This window comes from Mobula birostris, chromosome 11, assembly GCF_030028105.1.
Source record: "Mobula birostris isolate sMobBir1 chromosome 11, sMobBir1.hap1, whole genome shotgun sequence".
Taxonomy (NCBI): Eukaryota; Metazoa; Chordata; class Chondrichthyes; order Myliobatiformes; family Myliobatidae; genus Mobula; species Mobula birostris.
This window is the reverse complement of record NC_092380.1, coordinates 56,881,801-56,908,497: the sequence shown is the minus strand read 5'-3', so window position 1 is coordinate 56,908,497 and position 26,697 is coordinate 56,881,801. Positions and strand designations below refer to the sequence as shown.

Here is a 26,697-nt window from a genome sequence, read left to right as displayed (position 1 = left end):
CCTCTGTCCTATACATGTTAACTCTATTGACTCCAGCTCCCTTATCAAATTGTTCTACAGTCCGCTATCTGCCTAACTTGCCTTCTTTCTACCACAAACAAGAGAAAATCTGCAGATGCCTTTTCACTATGATCTCTTACTAATTTCCCTGCAATAAGTTGTTCAACAGCATCTTTAAGTCTCAGCTCTTTGTAATGTGTAATACCTATTGCATCTAGTGACCATCACCTTTTTGAATGCTGCCCTGACATAATTAAACACCCATCTCACCAGAGGGACAGGTAAACAACAGCCTGTGGTACCAACCTCTAGCCCACTGACACAACTGAAGTGCATGCGTTGTATCTAGCTGACAATCTAACAGGAATTGCGAATGGAAAAGTAGACAAGGCAGAAATTGATGCTCCTCAATATTCTGGTCTCAATAACCTTTATTATTTTCCCACATTACATCAATTACATGGAATTCAATTTTATTTTAATACAGATCCATTTACAGAGTTAAATAGTGCCAGTATGCAGCAGCTACTAAAAGCAGTGTGCAGGCTTCACGTCAAATTACATTAATTCACAAAATTACACTCATCACAGCAGGTTAACTTTGGAGCTTAATTACAACTGCATTTAAACAACCCACTGCTGAGGAAAACATTTCACATTTTCAGAGTTCAGACAATACTATTTCTCAAAAAAAAGCCACTATTAAAAAATTATTATTTTTTAAATGGGGGGGGTGAAATGAAGTTGTGGGAGGAAGTACATAATTCTCAGGTCAATGTGCAAAAATAAGTCAGCTCTAGTTTGTTTTGGAACTTCAGTTAACCCAGTAGGAGAGCTGTTCCTACTACAGTGAAATCAGAATACGGCATTCTGCAATGATGAAAAAAATACTCAAAAAAAAGATCATTTTAACTGTATTCTTGCACAAAGAACATATTTCCATTTATTTAAATAAACTGACATTTATAAATTGCACTCCATTGTATATTATTAAGGAATTAGTGTTTGCAATTCAGAGTTGTTAAACATTTCCAATTAAACTTTTGTTCAAATGTTATCACTTTAGCATCTCTGGAATAAAACTTCAATCAAAACAACCAGTCATACTTCATATATTGGACTAGGAATGCTTCAAGTTACATGGTCGAAGGATTTAGATCCCAAGATTGCCAGATGCAATCCACGCCCCAGTAATCAACCTCATCTTTCCTCTAAACATCTCCTAGCCTTTGTGCACTGTCTAGTCTGTTATTGTCTTACAGAATACTTGTTGGCTGCAGATTTCAAAGAGGTGCCAATTTGCAGATGTGACCCACACACCTAGGCTTTGAAATTTGTTGCCAGTAATTGAAAATATTAGATTCTCTATTCATATTTAATTTGTAGTCAGCAATAAATATATGAAAAATGTTCTTCTGTAGAGATTAACTACAGAAGATGATCTCTAAAAGTTGTGGAACAATTTACTTCAGCCCACATAGCTTGTAGTGTTGCTGTTGTCATATTCACAGATTCCCTTACTCCTAGATCACACAGTGCAGAAGGGTGAAAAAAAAAGGCACACACCAATGAAACCCCAGCAACACTGCTACCTTCAAGCCATTTTCGAAAGTACATCTACTGCTTTATGATACCATATGAATTAATCAAGTCCTTTCTTGTCAATTTGTGTAAAAGAAAAGCAAGAATTACTTCTATGCTCAAAATTTGCTGATCATTCCAATTCTCACTAGCACAAATCCCACTTCTGCCCATTCCCAGCAGCAAGACAGGATAAAGATCTAATCTGGGGTTTCCTTCTTTTGTATTGGTTTATAATAACTTAACAGGAAATTTACCAAACAAAAGAACTTGTATAGTACCTTAGAAGCCATTAAAACATTTTAGATAATTTCAGCAGAGAAATGGGCAGAGTTTCCATGATCAGTTTCTTTTTGGTGCTTGCAGTATATGGAAGGACAGTGATCAGAATAAAACTAAACCTGTGGTGGTCATCAAGCAGCTGAATGGAAACATTTTCACTAAAGCACTGCGACAAACAAAGGGGACTGGTGGCACTGGGAGTGGGTTGGCTCATTCTTAGGCAGCACCTCAGACAAAATTGAATTCCTCAAAACCACAGAATACAAAGCTATATGAAGTGCACAGAAACCCTCCTCAGCTGGGGCTGATTACGCTGGCAGCTCCATCATGCTGGCAAAGGTCACATGTAAACACATGCATGTAAACAACCCAAAAGGGCATTTACAGCCACTGATTGGATGCGCACAACAGGAAGAGGGTGCAATCATGACGGAGATCACAATCAATATGCGACGTTTACCTCCCAACAAATTGGTTCCCCAGACAAGAAAAAAGCATTACGCAATTACAAATGTCACTACACTCAGTATCTAAGCTGCTACTAATTTGGTTCTGGGGGATTCCCACACAGTTACAATAAACGGAATCCGGTTACAAACAAATAACCAAAACCTGTAAGGACCCGCTGATTTGAAAATGACAACACTAATTAGTCTTGACACTGAAAAGTACCAGTGCAAACTGTGCAGATTATTTTGCATATGTATTAATATAACTTATTGAACAATGCCCAGGAAGATTTATTTTGGGACAGATGCAACAGAAAAACAAAATCTAACCAACATCACAAGCATCAGCACTCGACGGCTTCACATTACAATACATTCACTTTTCAGACACTACAGTTAAAATTTCTCTCCACTTTCGCTTCACCACTTGCATTAATAATGGCTTTACAGCACCTGTCCTGAGAGCAGTGCCAAATGCCTACATGATTCTCAGTTTTCCATTAATTTCACAGACACCACAGACACTGTGACTCATAATTGTTAAAATACTGTACTAAAATTTGGTCATTATTTCCATGTGCTTACTCCAACCATCTTGAGCTCTCTTTGAGGGTTACTCTGCATAATTGTCCAGAAAACTTAAGTTTTCTGCCCTTGCTCAATAAAAATCCACGAGGAAATGTCTCCCAAATCATGGCCAATCAGGAAGTGGAACATGCCCAGCTTCACACCTACTCTGCCTCTCCTCTACACAAGCAGCCTACAGAGATGCACAACAGAATGCAATCAGGAATAGAAACAGAAATTTAATTCTGAATCCAGACCTGGTGTTCAGATTGCCTGGCTATGTGCTTGAGGTAACTGACAATGTGCAAGAAGAGTATTCAATTATCTATGAGAGAAACAATCCGTTTTAAAACACAAATGTATTTCAACTGGCTTTTAGACCAGCAGCACGTAGAAGAACAAAGATGAGCCCTCCAAGCAGAATTTAGCACATTAGAGTCACAACATAGTGCAGAGGTCATTTACAATCTATCTGCCTATTGCCAGTAGTCCTTAGCAGTCTCAAGTTGCTATAGATCTTTACAGATCTGTACGTGTTCCAACAGCTCAGCAATTTGCCAAAGCCAGGATCTGGAGGACAAAGACATATGTGGCAGTTTATATCCACCCTTCTTGATTGCAGGACCAATAAGTTAGTGAACTTAAACCTATTGACATTCGTGGTTGAAATTTTCCATAGCAGCAGCAGCAAACTGTTGCCATTTCTCTCTCTGCCACACAGTTAAATAGCCACCCAGGAAAACTTCTTCAATTATTGATCTGAACTGAGTCCAGGAGCTGTAAAAATCAAAGATGAGTTTTAGAGTTCCTATATTACTGCAATTTAAAGTTTTATTGTAAATCGGGTGCAGAAAATTAATGTTTCTGCCATGCATGAAGACTGTGGCCAATGTCTTGACTGAACACAGGTGAACTGGCAACCCAGTGACTGAGGCAGGCATCAGAAATCAAGTCTACATTGCATGTTTAACATTGCCGGGGTGAGCATTGTTGCATACACTTTATTGAAGTTACTTTGGGAAGGATTTAGGTAACTCACCTTCTTTATTAAAATTAAGTGCATGGAGTTTGATTAATTATGGATTTATCAGAGGACAGTCAGTGTATGATTAACATTAGCAGGTACACAGAAAGCACTAGCATTAAAATAGACTAATAATTGCTCATGTAAAGTGCTGGGCTGCAGATGTCTTTGGTAGAATGATTTATTGAGAAGAATTTCATCTTACCTGGTCTGGATGCTGTAGAGTTGGAGACCATTACAACTCAAATGTTCCTCCACTCCACCAGAATGCTAAAAATCCTCCCAAAACCTGACACCATTATGTACTTGCTGAACAGTGTCTCTCTCCCCCAGTTTGTGACACTCCTTATCAACCAACAACTGCTTGGTCCCTTATCTGGGAAGGCAGCTGATGAGGGGCACATTGAGGCCCAAGAGCCGGGGTGCAAATTTGTACCATCAAGTGTGTTTCATACCTGTCTAATGCTCACAATTCCAAGAAGCCAAACTCTAATTACATACTGCAGATGTAATTTGCAGTTGCGAACCTCCTGTTGAAAGCAGTCAACTATTGTAGATTTGCAATGCTGCACTGACCCCTAACTCACTGAACACAAAGCAAAAATGACAAAACAATGCAGTGAAACATTATTAAACAGTCTTCAAAGGACAACCATTCCAGTTAATTGTTCAATTAACTGCTGGAAATGTATTGTTTCCCTTTCTTATGAAAGTCACTCAGGAGAGTACCTCTATTAATAGAATTATTTGAAATAATACTTTGCTAAGCAAATACTGAACCTCCAGAATAATTATTAAACAGCAATGAATATTCTAATATGTTTTTAATGAGACTAATACGGCAATTGTAAGCAATTAAAGTACTGATCTGAAAAGAAAAAATTCTTCATGCATTACATGGCAAACCTAATTAAAAAAACAGCTGTTTGTAACAACTTAACTCTTTGGCACTTGGTAGTGAATCTTTTGGCACTGTCATAACAATGAAAGTCAGGGTGCTAGAAATTTGTTTAGACAGTTCCAAAGAGCGCTGTTCAGTTGAAAACTTGAGTTAACCAGGAGTAAGCAATTTTGAAGTCCTTTCTGCATACCTTAACACCCTCTACGGTATATACCTTTTCATTTTTTCAGCAAGATTCCTATGATCCTTATCACTTTTTTTTCTGTTGTAGAACTCTGCCAAATGTTGCCAAAATACTGAACTATCCAGAGTAAGCCTGCAGAGATTTTTCAGTCTCCTACTTTGAAAACTGTCAATTCTTACTCACCTACAGAAAAAAAATCCAACTTTATTTAACCCAAAGTAGTGCCTTTTAACCAGGCAACAGTCAAACTCCATTCTTCGTCTTCACTGAAGTATGTGATCCACTACAACTGGAAATCAACTTTACATGTGTCGTGGCCACTTTGGACTCGATTGTCAGGTGCAGACTCAGTCTCAGCCACCCTGCTTAAGGATCATTTCAGGCTGCTGCAGGTCTCTGCCACATCTCATACATGTAACTCTGGGCCTGCCTCTTGTTCTCCACCAACCTCTCCCATTCCACTAACCACCTACTCCTTTCCTCTCCACTCTCCATTCATTGGCAACACTCCCCTGCAACAGGAAGAGTAATGTTTCTATGGTGATACATCCCTTTAATGTTTCTACAGTGAAATGTCCCTTTAAGAGCTGCCTACAAACATATCTGCTGTGTTACAATGTACCAACTGTCAGAACTTGCAACAAGTTAATAGAGAATATTGTGTGGAAACTAACAATGATCTTATATCAGTTTTAACACAATGTAATGTTCCATGAAGCTTGCATTTTAAGCTCTTATACTTCATACAGCAATCACAAACAATGTGAGGATAACCTGTAATGTTGCTTTAATGTCAAGAAAACACAGTTTGGAGCAAATGCTAAGCCAGGGATTTTAAACCCAAAGTGAGCTGTTGGTGGCTGGAGAATTGTGAGATTCCCACAAGCTACACTTCTGAAGCCCAGCGCTATTTTAATTAGCTATGCACTACTGCCTCTTTAAGCCTAAAGGAGCACCTCACGTTGTGCTTAAAAGGGATTTCTGGGGATAGAGAGTGTCAAATGTTAAAAATGAGCAGTCTGCAGTGGTCGTTAACAATAACTGCCTTGTCTGTGGTACAGACTGTACACGGCTAGTATTTACGTTAGGAAAAATCCTCAGTCAGTGCTCAGCTATCCATTTTCCGCTTGCTTTTATCTGGCATTTTCATGTAGCAAACATCACAAGATGGAGCACATAAACTGGTCACTGAAGGAACATTTTGAGCTGACATTTAACAACATTTAGAACGCCTAGACAAGCTGATTTAGAGAAGCAACTCCAAGAGATGAGGCTTTCAGCTGGAGATATTGGAGGGGTGGAAGCACAGGATGGGTGCCAGTCAGCAGGGTTAAGGGCACAGTACGAGATACAACGCTGCAGAAGCAACAGAGTAAGAACACTGAAAAGATTAGGAGTCCAGATGAGTCAGGAAATGAATGGAGATTGATTAGGGCAAGGCTGATGGATGGGCTTTGGTGATGTGAAAAAGGGCAAGGGTGTGTTTTGCGGTAATGTGTTTGTAGCATATTTGGAAGTGATTCAGAGTATGCACAGGAAGGAGCTCTGACTAAAGGCTTAAGGGAACAAAGAACGTTACAGGAAATCAGCTGAAGGAACCAGCTTTGTTGATGCATAGGTTATAGGACTGAAGGCTCAGCTCAGATAGAACATGCTACAGTAGAGCCTGCCTGAGCTAAATTCAATGGAATTTGAGATTATATTGTCAAAAGGAGCCAAGTAGGAAGAGACTGAATATTCTATACCAAGCTGGAGAAAGCACTGGTTTGCCCACATTTTGAATTTTCAGAAACAATTGGATAACATTTTTGCTGCTGTGACTCAGTTGGTTTGAATATCACCATTGGATTTACGGCACAGCAGTTCAATGTATTATTCAGGGAAACACAATACAACTATATTTGCATGATGCCTGCTACAGCTATATATCTCAGGTTATTTATTATCGAGGCAAATAAAATCATGGGGAGCATAAAGTGAATGCATCTATTTTCAGGTTTATGAAGTTAAGGTCTCAAGATTACAGGTTTAAGGTGAGAGGGGAAACATTTAATAGGAATATATGGAGCAAATTTGTACTTACACAAAATGGTGATACCTACGTATGTGGAATGAGCTGCCAAAGGAAGCAATTGAGGAAGGTACAATAACTTTCAATGGCAGTTATTGGATTGGAAAAGTTTTGCCAAAGGCTGGTAAATGAGCTGAGCTTAGTTGGCACGTGCCAGGGCCAATGGGCTTGTTACCGTGCGATATAACTTTGTCTTTATTCTGCACCAAGTCAGATATTAAGATTGATAATCAAAAGATTGGGCAGAGTTAGGTTTTAAGTGGTATTTCAAAAAATGCTTTAAGAGGCAGTGTCGATTCAAAAGAGAATTTCACAACTTGAAATGGTTGTTAATTGGCCACACAGGGTTGAGCAGTAAAACAATTACAGGCACATATGATCGAGGAGCCAGATAGCTGTTGGTCCTCGCAGGGCAGGATTATATAAAGATGAGAGGAAGTATTTGAAAACAAAGTTGAGAATTTTAAAGTCATGGTAAGGTTTAAATGGGAGCTAAGTGAATACAGGAGCCACTGTTAGGCTGCAAAGTGGTCTTGATAACAAGATTATGGAAGCTAGAACAAGTGTGGCTGGCCTGAAATGTGCCAGGATAATAGTCTGGTGGGAATAAAAGCAAAAGGAACTCAGTGATAAATGGTCTGAGCAAGTCTGATCTTGTAGAGCTACAAAGAGAGCAAGGACAGAGAGTACAGATATCAGAAGCTTTTCTGGAAGTCAGTTAGGACAGTTTGAGGATGGTGTGGCTCTGTTATTTTCATACAGGATTGCTGGGCTGGTTTCTGAACAAAGACGATTATCTTCTCAAAATTTTATAGTGAATTTTAGTTCACCTAATGCTACAAGCTGAGCACACAGTCTGGAAACGCAGAGAATTTGGAGGTGAGAGTTTGCAGGGACAAATGGAAAATGACATTGTGTTTTCAGTATTTCGAAGGATAGATCTGTGGGGTCACCAGAGGGAATAAGATGAGGAATGATATCAGATGGCTCTTTGTTAGGAGGCAAAGTGAAACAGCTAAGTGTACGATAGTGAAGAAGTCTTGATAATTCAACCCAGTCCTGATGACATCAGACGTCTCCCTCCTACTGCACCACACTGGCCAGCGATCGCCTCTTTCGATACATCTGAACAGGGGTGTGAGAAAGACACTACTGACTTGTACAATAAATATAAGCAGGCTGGGATTTTCATATACAACTATCCTCCAAAGCTCAAGGTATGGAAATCAGTTGTATGAGCGTGAGCAATTCCCTACCACTGAGGCAGTGCCTCAAGAAGGTGGCATCAATACTCAAGGACCATCACTACTGGGATATGCTACTCTTCTTATTACCATTAGGGAGGTGGCACAGGAGCCTGAAGACTCACACTCAATTGATTTAGCAACAGCTAGATAGTCCAGGAACACCACCTCATTATTCTATTTTTGTACTATTTATTTATTTTGTAATTCATTGCAATTTCAAGTTTCTGCCTGAAACTGCTGCTGCAAAACAACACATTTCATGTCATACAAGACAGGGGATAATAAATCTGATTCTGAAGACAGTGCAGTAAGGGAGGTGTGAAGGTATTCGCACTGATCTTCATTCAGGTGGTGCGAAGAGTTCATCATTCTCAGTGAAGAACAGAAGCTCTAGAAGGAAAGCAAGGCATTCCTGATGTGAATCTCTGGGTGGAATTGTAGGCTAGAATTTACACAGAACCAACAGATCAGGATGAACTGACTTATAATGCAGCAAGCACCAGAGAACATGGAAAAATAATTTCCATTGGACTACCTGACTACCATCAGAATACAATGGACTACCCTGACCATACAGATTAAAACCAAACAGAAGGGCAAAGGTAGGAGAGGTGAATGAAGATATGCTAGCTAAACTTGGTGTCTAGGCGGTAGAAGAAATATTAACAAAAGATTTTAGGTAAATCGGCTTTTCAGGTGGGTGAAAATATTGCTTGTGTAATTAATGAATGCATATTGGTGCAGAAAAGATTATTGTTCTGTTGGGAAACACAACAACTCAGGCAACATCTGTAAAAAGGGAAAGAGTTAATATTTCAGGTTAAAGATCCCTTCATCAGAATTAAGCAGAAGAAACAAAGTAGTCTCATGCAGAGGAGGTGGAACAAAGAAAATCTCAATTCAGCTCTATTAAGGGTTGCATTACAAGTGGACTTGGAGTGAGAGGCAGGTGTCATTATGGAAATGATGACATTGAGTGAGGCGAGGAGAGGAGACTGGGTAGTAGGAGTTGAAAAAACTACAACTTTTTACATGTGCATAGTACATTCATTCCAACTCCTGATTCTCTGAAGATTTTTTGCAAAATGCCATGGATTACTCATCTACTTTCCAAATTAATGTTGAGGCAGAGCTCAGAAAGGCAAATGTGTGATATGATTCTAATTATGAGTAAAACTGAATATGGTTAGGCTGCGCAAGTTTGTACAAGAGGGCAGCTAGTATATAAATACATTTTCAAAAATTTATTTTTAGTATTAATTCAGTGTGCATAGCTCCACTGTACAACAAACCATCTATTGAACTATCTTACTTCCTTGCTAACATTCTACAATGACAAGCTCCCCAGCAGATTTTTGAGAGCTCTCACAGGTCCATTATACTCCATTGCCCCAAAATACTAATTAAGGCAAAAAGTAATTCAGAATTATAACAGCACTACTTGCTTAGGAAGGAACAACAAGATTGTGCATGCTGGGATTAGGCCGCCAACAAAACTTATTCAGCAATCTCTTGCACACTCTGGGTCCTGTAACCCTATAGATCAGTTCATTATAAAAGGAGCTTCAGTGTAGTGTACAAAAAGCAGTAAATGCTAGAATGGATTTAACTTCTGTATTTTAACTCATTTCAAGCATTCCGCGTTTTTTGTGTCATAAGGAATTTGGCCGGTCACGAAGTGGCAGAACTAAGCACACCCAGTACCCTGCTCCAGAAACATGGGTCTGCCACAAAACCTGAGGACACTCTAATGCACCAATATGGCTCTGTCCCATTTTTCACACCAGCCATCCTACAGTGTACCTTGTAAGACTGGCAATTCAGTGCTGATTAGCAGCACTTTGGTTAGACAGCAAACTCTTTTCATTTAGGACCCAAAGAAAAGCAGCAGTTGTATCTCATAATTGTAGACTGGATTTGAACAACTGTCCCCGAGGTATAAGGCAACAATCTAATATACTACATCACCGAGTCTCTATATTGCACAATAATGAGAACACTAACATCTCAACTTCTAAATGCAATTTTGGTGGAGATAAATCATTGAATAAATGTTCCTTCCCTCGTATTGTTAGTATTTCCTGACAACCAACACCTAGCACAATTCCTTATACAGCATACTATTACATTGGTAATTAAAGCACAATGTCAGCACCTCCAAAAGGGACCAGAACAATAACCGTCTTCAATCATGTGAAATAATACTTTGGTTTCAGTACTGATACCTCAGATACAAGAAGTACTGTACTGTAAAAATGCAGATCTTTACAATCCAATATTTCACAGGGATCATATCAAGATTGTAGAATGGTTGCGAATTACTAGTTTGTGGGGAGGGGAGTGGAAAAAAAAATCACTTCCTTACAAAAATATTATTCTATTCTTTAAAAGCAAATGTCTCCTACATTAAACCTGTACATGTATTATACCCGTGTTTTTTTTTTCTTTCAACTGTATATCAGAAGCACATTTATTCTCTCTCAATTCATTCTACAGCAGCATCGTATTAATTATATCAGACCTCAACAAATTACTTAAATGTACAGAATGTGGTGCAGATACCAGATATCTGGGCAGTAAAATACCAATCCTTCAAAACAAAGCATCCCAATTTGCTACTGTTGAAATACACATCATTAAAATACCAACAGTGCAAAAGTTGGGCCTCTGGGAACACTTGTTCTTTGTTCACTTTGTTATGAAAATAAAATTTTATCTTTCTAAATTAGTCTGACATTTGAGGAATTGTAATTTATGTCAGTCAAGGGCGATCTACTGGTAGCTAATAATGGGAGGTTGTATAGAAATGCATACTATGAGAATTATTCAGGATTAAAGTATATTGGCTTCTCTTACAATAAAAAAAATCCAACAGTGACAGATATCCTATGTTTCCTGTATTGAATCTACTTAAGTTTAATGGATGATACCAGTTTGTTCTAATCATGTGATAAATTTAAAAAAGAGCCAGATGAAACAGGTCCTCTTAAATCATAAGTGCAGCAGTCTGTACGATAGTGCCATAGTTTGGATGCTAAGCACAGAAGAAGAAGCCTGCCTTCCAAGTCTGACACCTGGGAGCTGGTGATAAGACAGGAATGTTGCCGCATAGTTGCAAGGATATTAACCCCACTCAGACCATGGAGTCCCAGCACTGAAGGCCTACATTTACATGCAATGCAGTTCAGGAATCACTTGAATTTAAATTGCTGTATCTTCATGGCCTGAAACAGATTTATATCAAATTCATCACTCACCTATTCAGTCTCTACTAACATTTCACCAGCCACATCATCTACTATCTCAGCTTCAATGTCCACAATGTTCACACAAACTGATGCCAGCCACAACCATCAAACATTACGGGTTCCCAATCTCTCTGCATTTTCTATTTATGTTGTCTCAAGTTACATTTTTCACAACAACAAAAAAAACATACTCAGACATCTAGTAAGGAATGAGGAGGATGAAATTTAACAAGGATAGGAAATGGAATGTACGGCACCACATCAGCTAGTCATTAAATGCCCATCTTACATTGAATTCCAATATGTCTCATGCAAATACAATCAGAAAAGACATCTAATGGGCAGCCAATGCCTTACTGTTCATTTTGTACAATTAAACTTAATTATCTAGATTAGAAGACTAAATTACCTGTTGTTCCAATAACCAACATGTTGAAAGTTCAGTGGACTCAAGATGGACCATTCCATTTCAAATTTTAAAAATAATGCCACTCAGCACCTAGGCACAGAAGCCCAAAGTAAAAGTATCCCAAACCCATTAGTGTTCTGCTATTGGAAATTCAATCTGGCTCATTTATTGTTGCTTCCCACATGGGAATTATTAGTTGCAAGGGCCTTCTGCTTTCTCCGAAGATGATCCCTTCAAAAAGATTTCTGTTGTATCAGTACTGGCCAACTTAAGAGAACAGACTATAACAATTGCAATGGTATCTGGTGCTATCTAGCCCCAGACACGTTTTCTTCAAAGTGTTAACAATTTAAAAATAAAACAAACAAAAAAAATACTGACAGTCTTTCGGAATGATTGGGAAAAGTGGGAACGATTTTTGCGATGAAGGTGGTGGAGGCAGGGTGGTTAGAATGGGGAAGAGGACGGTGATCCAAGTTGTAGTTTCCAAAAACTGTGCTGTTCAAGTGACACACATAATCCTGTGGAACCAGGCTGGATGTCTTGCTGAGGTGCTCCACCTTCATTAATATTGTCTGCTTGGAAGCATCTCTATTAAAGTCTCTGCTATTCCCAGGAAGTAAACAACTTGTGCAATACCAAATAAGGGGGCAATAACCAGTGCTCTGCAGTATGCACCCTTCAGGAAAGCTCCTGGTCCTTCATTTCTCCAGATTTTCCTATAATAAGCAAATATAACAGGAAATTAGTACCGTTCCAAGATTTTCAAAAACAACACATCTTGTGATCTAACATTGTTGAATATGGATCGAGAGGAGCCAAACACAAAATTAAAACAGAGGTCTGATCTGCTGAAGTGCAACTACACAACTGAACCCCAACAAGTTCTCGATCTCTGTTACATCCCTAGCAGGGATCATTAACCTGGTGCAGTGATTGAGATATGCAATCAGTGGCTACTTGAATTATTCAGAAAATGCAGTTAACCTAATAATCAGTAACAAGTTAAGGTGCACGATCAGCAAAACTTCTTGGCTAGTAATGGATAAGGAAGAATTTTTGGACAGGGTTCACATAAAGGGCAGCAGCTCCAGTACAAAAAAAGCTTCCTCAGTTAACAATTGTGAAGTCAGAACTATCAAGCTTCATAATCACCACCAATTCAGTAAAGCTTAGTGTAATGGGGATTATTTAATAGTTCTGATCTTGGTGTTACTGCAAAGCATTGACATATATTAACTAAAATAAGACATACATAAATCTGTGGGCTGTGAGCCTAAACAGTGAACCATTATAGGCTGAAAGCAGAAATGTTGCAAAATACTGATTTGCATTTGTGGCCATCAGCAACCATTGTCTTCCTAAAAATATTAATGTAACTTAGCCTAAGAGTAAATTTCTTCTTATGTAGTAAGCCTGGATTACAAAAGTACCTTTATAATGCCAGCAATATCATCAATATTTTTGCACAAAATGGCATTACATGTTTCTAAACATTAATCACAACTTCACATGAAAATCTACTGCTTTTATCTTGCTCCTCTGATTCTTTCAAGCCTTTGGCATCTGTTGACTTCACTGTTTTGCTGGCCAGACTCCAACATTTAATAAATAAATTTCACTTTAGTCAGATCCCTGGTGCATCACATGCTATGCAACGCCACGTCCACATCATTCACCAGGCTTTTCAGTTCTAGCCAATACTCTAATTCCAAATTACATCAAATTTAGACTTCTAAGTAAATCCTTGCACAGCCTTGCCCAAGCTGACATCTGACTCACTGCAGCATGTTTTCACTTCCTTGGTTATGATTAGAAAAGCTTATCTATACCTCACACTTGTGCAATTCCCCATCATGTATCCTTTGGTTCTCCACTGGCTTTCTTCTGAAACCCAACCTAACCCAATAAATTTCCACATCACATATCCTTTTTCCTATGCCCTTAAATCATTTTTCCCTTCTGTTACTCATTACGTGCTATGATTGCTGTTCTACATTAAGGGCATGCGAAGAATTGCAGATGCTTGTTGACTTGGAATACTTAAATCATTGTTTATTACCTGGCGCAGTCAATTATTCCTGAGTATGTGTCTTCATTCAAACCCCTTTGAAGGGATTGAAGCCTGGTCTTTATTACTAAATTGGAATAAAAGACAAAAAAAAATGTTTTCACTGTAAATAACAAGAGTAATTTTTTTTTAAATTAGTTTTTCATTTTAGTATATCAGACATCCCACCCTGCAAAAATTCATTTCAGGGAGGTAGTACCACCATTTCAGGAAGGTAGCACCCCCGCCCCCCCCCAACCCCATATTCCACTCCCCCCCGCCCCCCAGTCAACCTCCAAAGGTGTGTGTAATACTTTGTTTCGTGATTTTGTCTAATCTGTAAACCAAGTTGGGTATATGCAGAAAATGTGGCATTAAAATATGCACATATATTATATTATATTATCATGTTTATTCTATAACAACGTTAAGCAAGTCTACAGGGAGTTTGGCGTCATCACGTAGGACATCAATAGAGTAGCTCCTTAGCAGCTAGCCAGCTAGTTTAAATAACGTTAGCTACGCTAATGAATGAATGACACCTGTTAAACTCACCTCAACATGTCTTTTACATTTTAACCCACCATGGGCAATAGAAAAGTCACTGTTGCAAACAGTGCAGCAGGCAACACTGTCATAATTTTTGAGGTCGACTGTAAAGCCCGCCCACAGAGAAAACTGATATGTCTACTTAGCAGGAAGAGAGACCAATCAGGATGCTTGTTCTCCCTCTCCCTCTCAAAAAAATCGATCTGCGGGACATTGTATATAAATTCCGGGCATCAGGGAGCCGCTATCAATATGCGGGAGACTTCCGGAACTTCCGGGAGAGCTGGGATGTCTGGTATATAGTTCTGGTGATGAAGATTACCTTTTAGCACTTCACTCAAATGTTGAAGGACAGCAGGTCAATTACAATGTTAGGATCCTGTTCTAACCCTGTTTAATTCTGGGATCCACTGCTTTTCCAAAAGAACTGAAATACAATGATCTGTACAGAGAACATGGATGACTCTCTCTCCTCTAGCCCCAGGACACTAAGCTAAGGTACAACATCGCTATCACTGCTTTGTTCAGCATAACTGAAACTAATGGAGTCTGAAGACTGAAGGAGCACAATCACATTGGAAACACTGCTTCTGCCAAGCACATGGCCATCAGATGGCCTTAATGCTGACCAACAGATATGATCAAAACAATGAGTCTCTCCTGGAGATCTTTTATGGGCAATAATACAAAAGCTGCAGCAGTTCTTCTAGAAGGGATCATGTTGATGCTTGGAATAAAGAATTAAAATTAGGTTTACTATCACTGACATTTGACGTGAAACTTATTTTGCAGCAGCAGTACAGAGCAAGACATAAAATTACAATGAACAACAAAATTAATAAATAGTGCAATAAAAAGGTATTGTTGGTGAATTCATGGACAGTTTAGAAATCTGACGGCAGAAGGGAAGAAGCTCGAGGTTTAATAGGCAAGAAGGACGAACGGAGAGCACAGATTGGCTCTGAGGACTGGGATGTTACAGCCATAACAGAAATATGGCTGAGAGGAGGGCAGGATAAACATAAACAGCTGCTCTTCTACAGGCTACAGGCATGGCAGAAGTACAGGTAACAAAGAAGGATTGCAGTCTTTTTGAGAAGGGAGGATGTTACAGCAATACTTTGAGATTACATTCTTGGGGATCATCAGGTGAGGTTATCTGGACAGAACTTACAATCAAGAAGGGGTGGGCCACTCTGGAGAGGCTATATTATAGACATCTCAATATTCAGTGGAAATTTGTGGAGTAGGTATGTACAGAAATTGCTCATAGTTGTAAGAATAGTAGGGTTGTATTGTCGGGAGATTTTAATTTCCCTAGTATTGTTAAGAACTAGATAGAATGGAATTTGTGCAATGTGTCCTGGAAAGCTTTTCCAAGGCAATTCAGAAAGGAGCAATGCTGGACCTTATCTTAGGCAAAAAGGAAGGACATGTAATGTAGGGTAGTCAGGAAGCACTTTGGCTTTAGTGATCATAATTCTGTTAGCTTCAAGATAGTGATAGACAAGGATAGGACAAGCCCACAGGCCAGGGTCCTAAAATGGAGCAGGCTAATTTTGGGGGAACTATACAGGGTTTAGCAGAGGTCAATTGAGTGAGTCTGTTTGAAAGCAAAGGAACAAATGGCAAGTGGAAGGTTTTTAAAAATGTGAAAACAAGTATCCAGTAGCTGCTTATTCTTGATGGAGTGAAGTGTAAACTTACTAACGTTAAGGAACCATGGCTGACAAGAGATATGAGGCTATGGCAAAGAAAGAGAAGGATTTAGGAGGTCAAGATTGAACAAATCCCTTGATGACTATAAAAATTAACAGTACTCCCCAGAGGCCAAAGAGAGGGTATGAGATGGATCTGGCAGCTAAGGTTAAGGGAAATCTCACTGGCATATGCTGTAAAATATGTTGTTTTGTGGCAGCAGAACAATGCAATACACAATAATAAAGACTGTGAACTACAAGGAAAATATACACACACACACACACACACATATATATATATATGTATGTAGGAATTAAAAAGTAGCACAGGAGAACTGTTTATTGTGTTCAATGGCAGCTTTATAGAAGTAATCTCATTATCTTGGCTTGGTGTCTGGGTAACCCAGTTTGACTGGTTTGAACCAAGAGCCGAATAGAACAAAAGAAGTCACCCAAGGAATGAAGTTGTGTAGCCCTTGGCTACATCCAGTGGGAATCTGACAGAGGTCAGATGACCTCGAGCCAATGAGATCGAAACGCAACATTTGAACTGATAAGGAAAGAGCTTAAGAATGAGGGGCTTTGAATGCAAAGGGACGACTACCCTGGAGACTAAATATTGCAAGAAAGACCTCCATGCCAGTGACTCTGAGAAAAAGGAACAATCATTTGACCAACGAGAGATCCCCTATATTAGTGTAATAAATTGGAGAAGTTGTCTGAGTGAGAATTGATTTCGAGGGAACAGTAGAATTCATGTTTTAAATTGTTGGCCTGGGGTCAACATAGTTAGGTTGATGTTTGTGCAGCGACAACAAAGCACAAGCTTTGATTAAGAGTTGCGCAGTGAATTGCCTAACCTAGATCAGTTGATGATTGGCAAACACTGCTCACCCTTTCCACAGTTGATCCCTTGACGACGACTGGTGTCTGTTCCCTTGACTTTCCTTTCCTGAAGTTCACAATCGATTCCTTGGTCTTACTGATGCTGAGAGCAAGGTTGTTGTTGCGACACCACTCAATCAGCTGATCTATGCCACTCCTGCGCGCCTCCTCATCAGCATCTGAAATTCTGCCAGTGATAGTTGTGTCATCGGCAAATTTTCAGATGGCATTTGAATCGTGTCTAGCTGTGTAGATAGAGCAGAGCAGTGGGCTGAGCATACTTCCCAGTTTCCAGCATCTGCAAAATCTCGTGCAGTTAAGATCCTCACCAGATGTGCAGATGACCACATTGGTAACATATCAGTAGGTGAAGGCTCTACTTAGTATGGAGTTTGAGGAGATCAAATTTCAACCCCCAATCCTATTCTAAAAATTTTGTCAAGTATGACTCCCCACTCACAAAGCCATGACAACTCCTAATCTGTCTCTGTCTCTCCAAATAGTGGTAGATCCTGCCCCTCACAATTGTCTCCAGTACTTCTGATAACAGGCTAACTGGCCTGTAGTGTCCTGGCTTGTCTTGCTACCAGTCAGAAACAATAGAATATTATTAGTCACCTTCCAGCCTTCGGGAACTTCACCAGTGGCCATTTATGAAGCAATCTATCTGCAAGGACTGCCACAATTTCCCCTGTAGCCTCCCACGAGGTCAAGCATGCTCTCTGTCAGTCCCTGGAGATTTATCCGCCTTAATGCACTCTATGGCTGCACTTATCTCCTTCCTGGTAATATAACTGTCCTGCAAAACATCTCCACTTGCTTCCCTTTTCTCTTGAGCAACTATGATTTTCTCCTCCATAAACACCAAGGAGAGATGCTCATTAAAAATTCCCCCTCTTGAACTCCTGCAGCTTGAGACATACAGTAGATCTCAAAGGGGAGCTCCTCTCTCTGAGTAGCTTCAAATCTGATGCAACGAACATTGATTCTCCAACTTTTAGTAATATCTCTCCCTCCTATCTTTTGTCTTTTTCCATTCCTCTCACCCTTTCTCACTTTTCACGGCCATCACTTCCCTCTGTTCCTCTTCTTCCTTCCCTTTCTTCCATAATCCAGTCTTCTCATGTTAGACTCCTTCTTCTTCAGCCCTTTACTTCTTGATGTATCCCCTCCCAGCTTCTTACTTCGTCCCCCTTCTCCCCCCACTTACCTGTCTCATGTATCACTGCCAGCTTGTATTCTTTCTCCTTCCCCCACCCTCTGCCCCATTCCTTTCCAGTGCTCATGAAGTGTCTCGGCCAAAAATGTCGGCTGTTTGTTCCCCTCCATAGATGCTGCCTAACTTGTTGAGTTCCTCAAGCATTTTGAAATAGAAAGAAGTCAAAAATACTGTGCAGCAAAGATGGCAAGAAGGACAGGCCGGTGAATATACAGGATAATTTGCTGCAAAATAGAAATATAGCAAAACCGGCAACAGATACTGATCTAAATGTACTGTACTTAAATGCACGCAGCATTAGAAATAAAGTGGATGACCTTGCTGCACAGCTTCAGGTTAAAAGATATGACATTGTGGCCATCACCGAGTCATGGCTAAATGATGGATGTGATTGGGAGCTGAATATCCAAGGATACACAGTGTATAGGAAAGATAGGAAGGTAGGTAAAGGGGGTGGCATGGCCCTGGTGGTAAGTAACGATATCAAATCAATAGAAAGAAGGGACATAGGATCAGAACAGGTAGAATCCTTATGGGTAGAATTAAGAAATGGCAAGGGTAAAAAGACACTAATAGGAGTTATATACAGGCCTCCAAACAACAGCCGGGATGTGGACTACAAGTTGAAGCTGGAAATAGAAAAAGCATGTCAGAAGGAAAATGTCAAGATAATTATGGGGGATTTTAATATGAAAGTGGATTGGGAAAGTCAGGAAGGTAATGGATCTCAGGAGAGGGAACTTGTAGAATGCCTGCAGGATGGCTTTTTGGAGCAGCTTGTCCAGAAGCCCACCAGGGGATCGGCTGTTTTGGATTGGGTGTTGTGTAACGAACCTGAGGCGATTAGGGAGCTGGAGGTAAAGGAACCCCTTGGAAGTAGTGATCATAATATGATTGAGTTCAGTTTCAAATTTGAAAAGGAGAAGCTGGTATCAGGTGTATCGATATTTCAGTGGAGCAGGGGAAATTACAGTGGTATGAGAGAGGAACTGGCCCAAGTCTATTGGAAAAGTAAGCTAAATGGAGGGACGGCAGAGCAGAATTGGATGAAATTCCTACAAGAGATAAGGAAAATGCAGGAAAAATATATTCCAAGAAAAAAGAAAATCATGAATGGAAAAATGGCACAAATGTGGCTGATGAGAGAGGTTAAGGCAAAAATAAAAGCAAGAGAAACAGCGTACAAGGAAGCAAAAATTAGTGGGAAAAATGAGGACTGGAAGACTTTTAAAAACTTACGGAAGGAAACTAAGAAAGTCATTAGGAAAGAAAAGATGAATTATGAAAGGAAGTTGGCGATTAACATAAAAAAGAATACTAAGAGTTTTTTTAAATATATGAAGGGTAAAAGAGTGACAAGGGTAGATACGAGACCGATTGAAAATGATGCTGGAGAAATTATATTGGATAACAAAGAGATGGCGGAGGAACTGAATGAGTATTTTGCATCAGTCTTCACAGTGGAAGACATGAGCAATATACCTGATAGTTAGAGGTATCAGGGAATAGAATTCGGTACAGTGAAGATTACCAGAGAGAAAGTGCTTGGGAAGCTAAATGGACTAAGAATAGATAAGTCTCCCGGTCCGGATAAGGTGCACCCAAGGGTTCTGAAGGAGGTGGCTTTGGAGATTGTGGAAGCATTGGAAATGATCTTCCAGGAATGAATAGACTCTGGCATGGTTCCGGAGGACTGGAATGTCGCAAATGTAGTTCCGCCTTTTAAGAAAGGAAGGAGGCAGCAAAAAGAAAATTACAGACCTATTAGTCTGACATCAGTAGTTGGAAAGATATTGGAGTCAATCCTCAAGGACGAGGTTATGAAATACCTCGAGATGCATGACAAGATAGGCCGAAGCCAGCATGGTTTCATGAAGGGAAGATCCTGCCTCACCAACCTATTGGAATTTTTTGAGGTAATCTCGAATAAGATTGACAAGGGAGAGGCTGTGGCTGTTGTGTATTTGGATTTTCAAAAGGCCTTCAATAAGGTGCCACATATGAGGCTGTTTAATAAGAGGAGAGCCCATGGAATTATAGGAAAGATATTGAAATGGGTGGAGTGTTGGCTGATAGGTAGAAAGCAAAGGGTGGGAATAAAGGGATCCTATTCTGATTGGTTGCCGGTTACTAGTGGTGTTCTGCAGGGGTCGGTGTTGGGGCTGCTTCTTTTTACGATGTATATCGATGATTTGGATTATGGATAAAATGGTTTTGTGGCTAAGTTTGTGGATGACACCAAGATAGGTGGGGGAGCAGGAAATGTTGAAGAAACGGAAAGATTGCAGAGAGACTTAGTCAGTTTAGGAGAGTGGGAAAAGAAATGGCAGATGAGATACAACGTTGACAAATGTACGGTTGTACATTTTGGAAGAAGAAATAATTGGGCAGATTATTATTTAGATAGGGAGAAAGTTCAAAAATCGGAAGTGCAAAGGGACTTGGGGGTCCTCGTGCAGGATACCCTAAAGGTTAACCACCAAGTTGGATCGGTGGTAAGGAAAGCGAATGCTATGTTGGCATTCATTTCAAGGGGAATAGTGTATAAGAGTAAGGAGGTGTTGATGAGGCTCTATGGGGCATTAGTGAGACCTCATTTGGAATACTGTGTGCAGTTTTGGGCTCCCTATCTTAGAAAGGATGTACTGATGTTGGACAGAGTTCAGAGAAGATTTACGAGGATGATTCCTGGAATGCAGGGGCTAACATATGAGGAGTGTTTGTCGGCTCTTAGACTGTATTCATTAGAATATAGAAGAATGAGAGGGGATCTCATAGCAACATTTTGAATGTTGAAAGGGTTGGACAGAGTAGATGTGGAAAGGTTGTTTCCCTTGGCGGGTGAGTCCAGGACAAGAGGCCATAGTCTTAAAATTGGAGGGTACCCAGTTAAAACAGAGATGAGGAGAACTTTTTTTAGCCAGAAGGTCGTGGTTTTGTGGAATTCGTTGCCACATACAGCTGTGGAGGCCCGATCATTGAGGGTGTTTAAGGAGGAGATTGACAGGTATCTAATTAGTCAGGGTATCAAGGGATATGGGGAAAAAGCAGGAAATTGGAACTAGATGGGTGAATAGTTTAGCTCATGGGGGAGCTGTGGAGCAGACTCAATTGGCCGAATGGCCTACTTCTGCTCCTTTGTCTTGTCTTGTCTTGTCTGGGGTGTAGATCTGGCTTTTTCCTACCTTCAGTGCTCTGGCTGACACAAGTCATTCTATTATTCAAAAGAAAATCAAGAAACTACAGTTGCTAGAATTTTTCAATAAAAACAGAAAATGCTGAAAACACTAGGCAGGTTAAGTAGCATCTGTGAACAGAGCAATAAATTTACTATTTTAGTTTGAGACCCTCCATCAGAACTGAACAGTTTTGAAGGCAGTCACATACCTGAAATATGCATCCCTTTCCGCAGATGCTGTTGGACCTGAAATATACATTTCCTTTCTGCAGATGCCGCTGGACCTGCTGAGTAATTCCTGCTGGTGCAGTTTTATTTTTTTCTATGAATTAACAGGTGTTTATTCTCCCTTTACATAAGGGAATGATCACACATGATTTACTTGTACACCACACTTATCTATTTATACTTTTATAGTATGGGATAATTAACACCATTGTCATGTCTTCATCTGTTCTCCAGCAATTTCTCCACAGCTCATTTTCTTATTTGAGTGGGTGCTTTTTCTTTCCTCTTTATTCTGCCTCTTTTAACAAGGTGCTGCTATATTTAATACCTAAACTCTCAAACCCCAAATAAACAGGAAATGTGGAAGTTTAGCCTCTGTATGAACTGCCATTCACTGGATGACACTGACAGCATATTCACCTTCCTAGTCGGAGGAGCACCAGAGGTTCTTGTGGACCTGGGCGATTTCATTCAGTTCATCCTTGAAAGAACTTAAATCTCTCCTGCTCTCATTTCTATTTTTCAACTTTTCAAGGTGGCTAGGGTCCTGTCAGAGTCATGATCTACAGCTGTGCTTAAACTATGTTCTTCATGGGCGCTGGGTTCTCGCTCTTAGAAACTTGCCAAGCAGCCTGCACTTTGGTATATCCGAGGGTGGCATGGGAGACGTGCGGCTTTGGGGTGCAGCCCTGTGGATGATTGATACCTCGCGTAAATCCCAGTCTGCTGCACTTGTGTCCAGGATTAGGCAGTTCTATTGAATCATGTGTTTAAGAAGAAATTCAAAGGTTTAATTTAACATCAGAGAATGTATACAGTACACAACCTGAAATTCTTACTCTTCGCAGACATCTGCGAAACAAGAGGGAAATAACCTAAAGAATGAGTGACAGAAAAACATTAGAACCCCCTCCCCCCACCCACAAGCTGCAGCAAAAGCATCAACCCTCTCCCACCCACTCCTCCTCCTCCTCGCTTCACCAAAAGCATCAGCCCCCCCCACCACCCAAGCAATAGCAAGCCCCCCCAAGACCACGACCTAGAGTCACTGAGTTCGAGACAGAGGGTGCAGCTGTTGGAAGCCTCTGCACTAGAGTGATCTCTCTCTCTTTCAATGGTGAGTGACAGTCTGCTGGCTCTGAGGCAAATAAGCAACGCTGCAGGCTGTAACGTCAAAACAGCGAGCTGTCAGCCTCCGCTCGCACCGAGGCAGGAGTGATTTCTCTCTCTCTCCATCATTAGTGAGAGAGAGTGGGCTTGCTGAGATGTCAAGGTTGGAATGGACAGTCGTTTTTGATGGACTCTAGATCGTGGTCTTGGGGGGCTTGCTATTGCTTGGGTGGTGGGGGGCTGATGCTTTTGGTGAAGCGAGGAGGAGGAGGAGCGGGTGGGAGAGGGTTGATGCTTTTGCTGAAGCTTGTGGCTGGGAGGGGGAGGGGGTTCTAATGTTGTTCTGTCATTCATTCTCTAGGTTTTTTTCCGCTTGTTTTGCGGATGTCTGTGAAGAGTAAGAATTTCAGGTTGTATACTGTATATATTCTCTGATATTAAATTGAACCATTGAATTTCTTCTTAGACACATGATTCAATAAAACTGCCTAATCCTGGACACAAGTGCAGCAGACTGAGATTTACACCAATTTCCTACCACATGAACCTACTGGAGTTGTGTTACTGCCTTCTGCCAAATATTAAACTGAAGCAACTCAGAATAGAGACTTCAGCTGTGTACATAAAAACGCTACACGTTTCTCCATGCTATTAGACACTGAACTTAGTTGTCTCAGGTAGTACAAGGGTAAGGATGTCCTATTGCCATTGATAGAGAATAGTGAGACCATCCCCAGAATTGTGTGTGCAGATTCCTTACCAATATACAGAAACTGTTTTCATGGAAGGAGATTCATTGGATTGTTTCCTGGTATTGAGGAGAGATTCTATTGTATGAGGAGACATTAAGTTAATTATGCCTGTATGCACTTGCGTTGAGAAGCATGATCGGAGATCACAGTGAAATGTATAAAATTCTGTTAGGGCTCAAAAGGCTATTTGCAGGGAGAACACTTCCACCCGTCCACACCCCAGATGGGAGATCATGAGACAGTTACAGGATACAGGGTAGGACATTTAGGACTGAGATGATGAGTTTCATTAGAGGGCGGTCAGTGTATGTATTCCCTCCCACAAACGGGCAGTAGAGGTCAGGTCACAGTTTATACTGATTTAAGGAGAGGGGTAGTTTTCTACACACAAAAGCCTTTAAGTGCTATTGGATGAGCAGGAACATGGCATTGAGACAGAGGATTAACTATGTCCACAGTGAATGGTGGAGCAGGCTTCAAGGAATAAATGACTGACTCTTGCTTCTATTTTCTCAGTACGTCAGAAAAATGTTCACAAGAATAGGAAGCCACTAAGGGATACAAAAATTGACTGGAAGCTCCAAGGAACCCACATTTTGAAAACTCAGACACAGTGGAACCCAATAGTGTCCCACTTGCACATTAGATTTTAACGCAGTAGGATAACCATAAGACCATAAGATATAAGAGCAGAGTTAGACCATTTGGCCTATTCAGTCTTCTCCACCATTTCATTGTGGCTGATTCATATTCCCTCTCAGCCCCAACCTCGTACCTTCTCCCCGTATCCCTTCATGCCCTGACCATTCAAGAATCTATCAACTTCTGCCTGAAATATACCCAATGACTAGGCCTCCACAGCTGCCTGTGGCAACAAATCCAATAGATTCAGCACTCTCTGGCTAACAGCTTCTATAATTAAGAAAAAAATATGTAAATTTCTTAAGCATTAATGGTATCAGCAGTAACAATATCAACATTAACATTTGTAAGCTAGCACATAGACCTTTTGGAGGGAAGACATTAAATTTGTCCTCAAAGTAAAGCCTGAAAATTCTGGTAGTGGAGCAAGTGAGTTCAGGAACTCAGTGACAGCATTTGGCCTCCAGGGTAGATGAGATGTAGCTCAGAACCTTCTCATTTCTGAAATAACACTGCTTAAATGCAAGTTTTGAAGGTCAAAGGCATCATGGAATAAATATAGTCTGAGGCGTACAGCCATAAAGAAAAGCAAGGTTCTGTCTGACAGCTGAAGAGCAACTCCAAGGACCTTGATGGGTGGGTGTTATTTTATTAACTGACATAACTAAATCAGAGCTATTTGAGAAAGAAACAGAAAATATTCCTCGTTTGCACACTGCCCCATTTAATTTGCTCTTAACTAGTATCTTTTATTGATCTCCAATCACTTCAGTGATTGGACCTTGCTATTTATGGTGTCTCAATTATATGCTGTTCTCATAAAGTCCATTGGGCAATCCTCAGTATCTGCTCAAATGCTAATAATTAACCACAAGGATAATCAATACATTTCTCAGACTCAACACTAACCACAGCAGACATCGCTGGATAAAACGTTCATGCATCGCTGTCTCATCTATTTGATTTTGTCCCCAGAAGATAAAGTTACTGATTACCTAAAGTTTCTAGTTCACTTCTTTCCCTTTGATCTACAGCTTTTCACATTCGGTTCCATCTCCAATGAAAGTATTACCTGTAATGTCTTATCTGTACTATTGTTTCAACTTTGACCTAGCACTATGTAGCATCTTGAAAAAGAGATATTATTGTCCTGAAGTGCAGCTGCACTTCTGAACTGATCTGATTGTGTTTGAAAGAATGTCCTATAGCAGGGCTTGGAAAGAGCTGAGAAATAGAATGGGTTAGCAATTATCTGGAATGAAAATTCAATCCATTTTTATAACGCTGGGAGAAAATATAGATGCATAAGCCGACAAAATCAAACACCCATAAACATGCTGCAGCTTTCAGGCCGATTTTTGAACTTGTACATTAATTTGGGGAGGTGGTTTAAGGTACAGATTAAAATAATACAACTGACCGGTGAAGCTAGTTCCAATGGCCAAATGCTCTAATCCCGTTTATACATTGTGCAGGGAGAGAGATGGTCAGTGGGAAATAAGGGGAACAGAACTCAAGGGGATTTCTCCCCTGTTGAGCTGATGCAGACCAGTGACCTGTTTCTGTAGACTGTTATAAGGTGCAGGGTAGTTACAAGCAGAGAGAGGTGAAGACAGATTTTCTTACAATATTTCACTGTGTATTAAATGAAAAGAGTTCCTTACCATCACAGGGATTTACTGCCACTGCTGCTGTGCTGCCTGCAATACAGCCACTGATGAAAGAAACATAAAATGGAGCTTTCCCATCTGCACTCTTCTGCCCCAGCTTGTTAAGATTAGCAAACAGTGGGAAGTAGATGATGGAGAAAGGAACGTCCCTTTAAAGAGAAAAAATTGTTATCCAGAAAATATTACACAGTGTAACACTTTGTTCTATTACAATGCATTACAATGAGTGTCAATACTAATTAAAATTGACCACTACAGTATATATGAAAGCACCTTGCCTCAGTTTAAACTTCCATCAAAGCAAAATTATCAACCCGACTATGGAGATGGGAGACAAGTAGCAACGCCAGTCATGAAAAAGATACAAAGGAGTAATTATTCAAAAGCGATTACTGAGAGTTGTAAACATCCTACTGCGAGTTAAATAAAATTAACATGAGAACCCTGAACACAGAACAAATGGCTGCAACAGAATTTCACAAAGAACCACACAGATCACAGCACTTTTCTTTTCCTTTTGACACAATTTTACCCCTGCATTCAGAGGAAATGTTGGGTAGTATCATAAATCATTCGACAGTTTGGAATCATCATCATTTTTGAATTAGATGGGAGGTGATCGACCAATCTTTCTATAATATGCCTTTCTCCCCATACTCTATAATTCAGCTAGAGTGTTTATTCATGTCCAACCAAGATAAATAACCTTTTGAGCGTTCCCTCAGTAGTAAACAGTGGCTGTTAAAGCACC

General features: G+C 40.2%; 1 protein-coding gene across 5 annotated transcripts in view; it reads right to left on the bottom strand.

Moving 5' to 3' along the window:
• Window positions 1-408: 408 nt before the first annotated feature.
• The window catches only part of slc25a22a (solute carrier family 25 member 22a), a 166,714-nt gene continuing 140,425 nt past the window's right edge, over window positions 409-26,697 (bottom strand). For 4 of the 5 annotated variants that reach the window (XM_072272269.1, XM_072272268.1, XM_072272271.1 and 1 more), the window contains 3 exons: window positions 25,941-26,095; window positions 14,026-14,101; window positions 409-12,682 (listed from right to left, as the gene is read on the bottom strand). In XM_072272269.1, the coding sequence (XP_072128370.1) occupies window positions 12,529-12,682; window positions 14,026-14,101; window positions 25,941-26,095 (385 nt within the window). In that variant the 3' untranslated portion in view covers window positions 409-12,528. The remainder of the gene's footprint in view (window positions 12,683-14,025; window positions 14,102-25,940; window positions 26,096-26,697) is intronic. The other variant, XR_011887753.1, reaches the window with a different exon arrangement.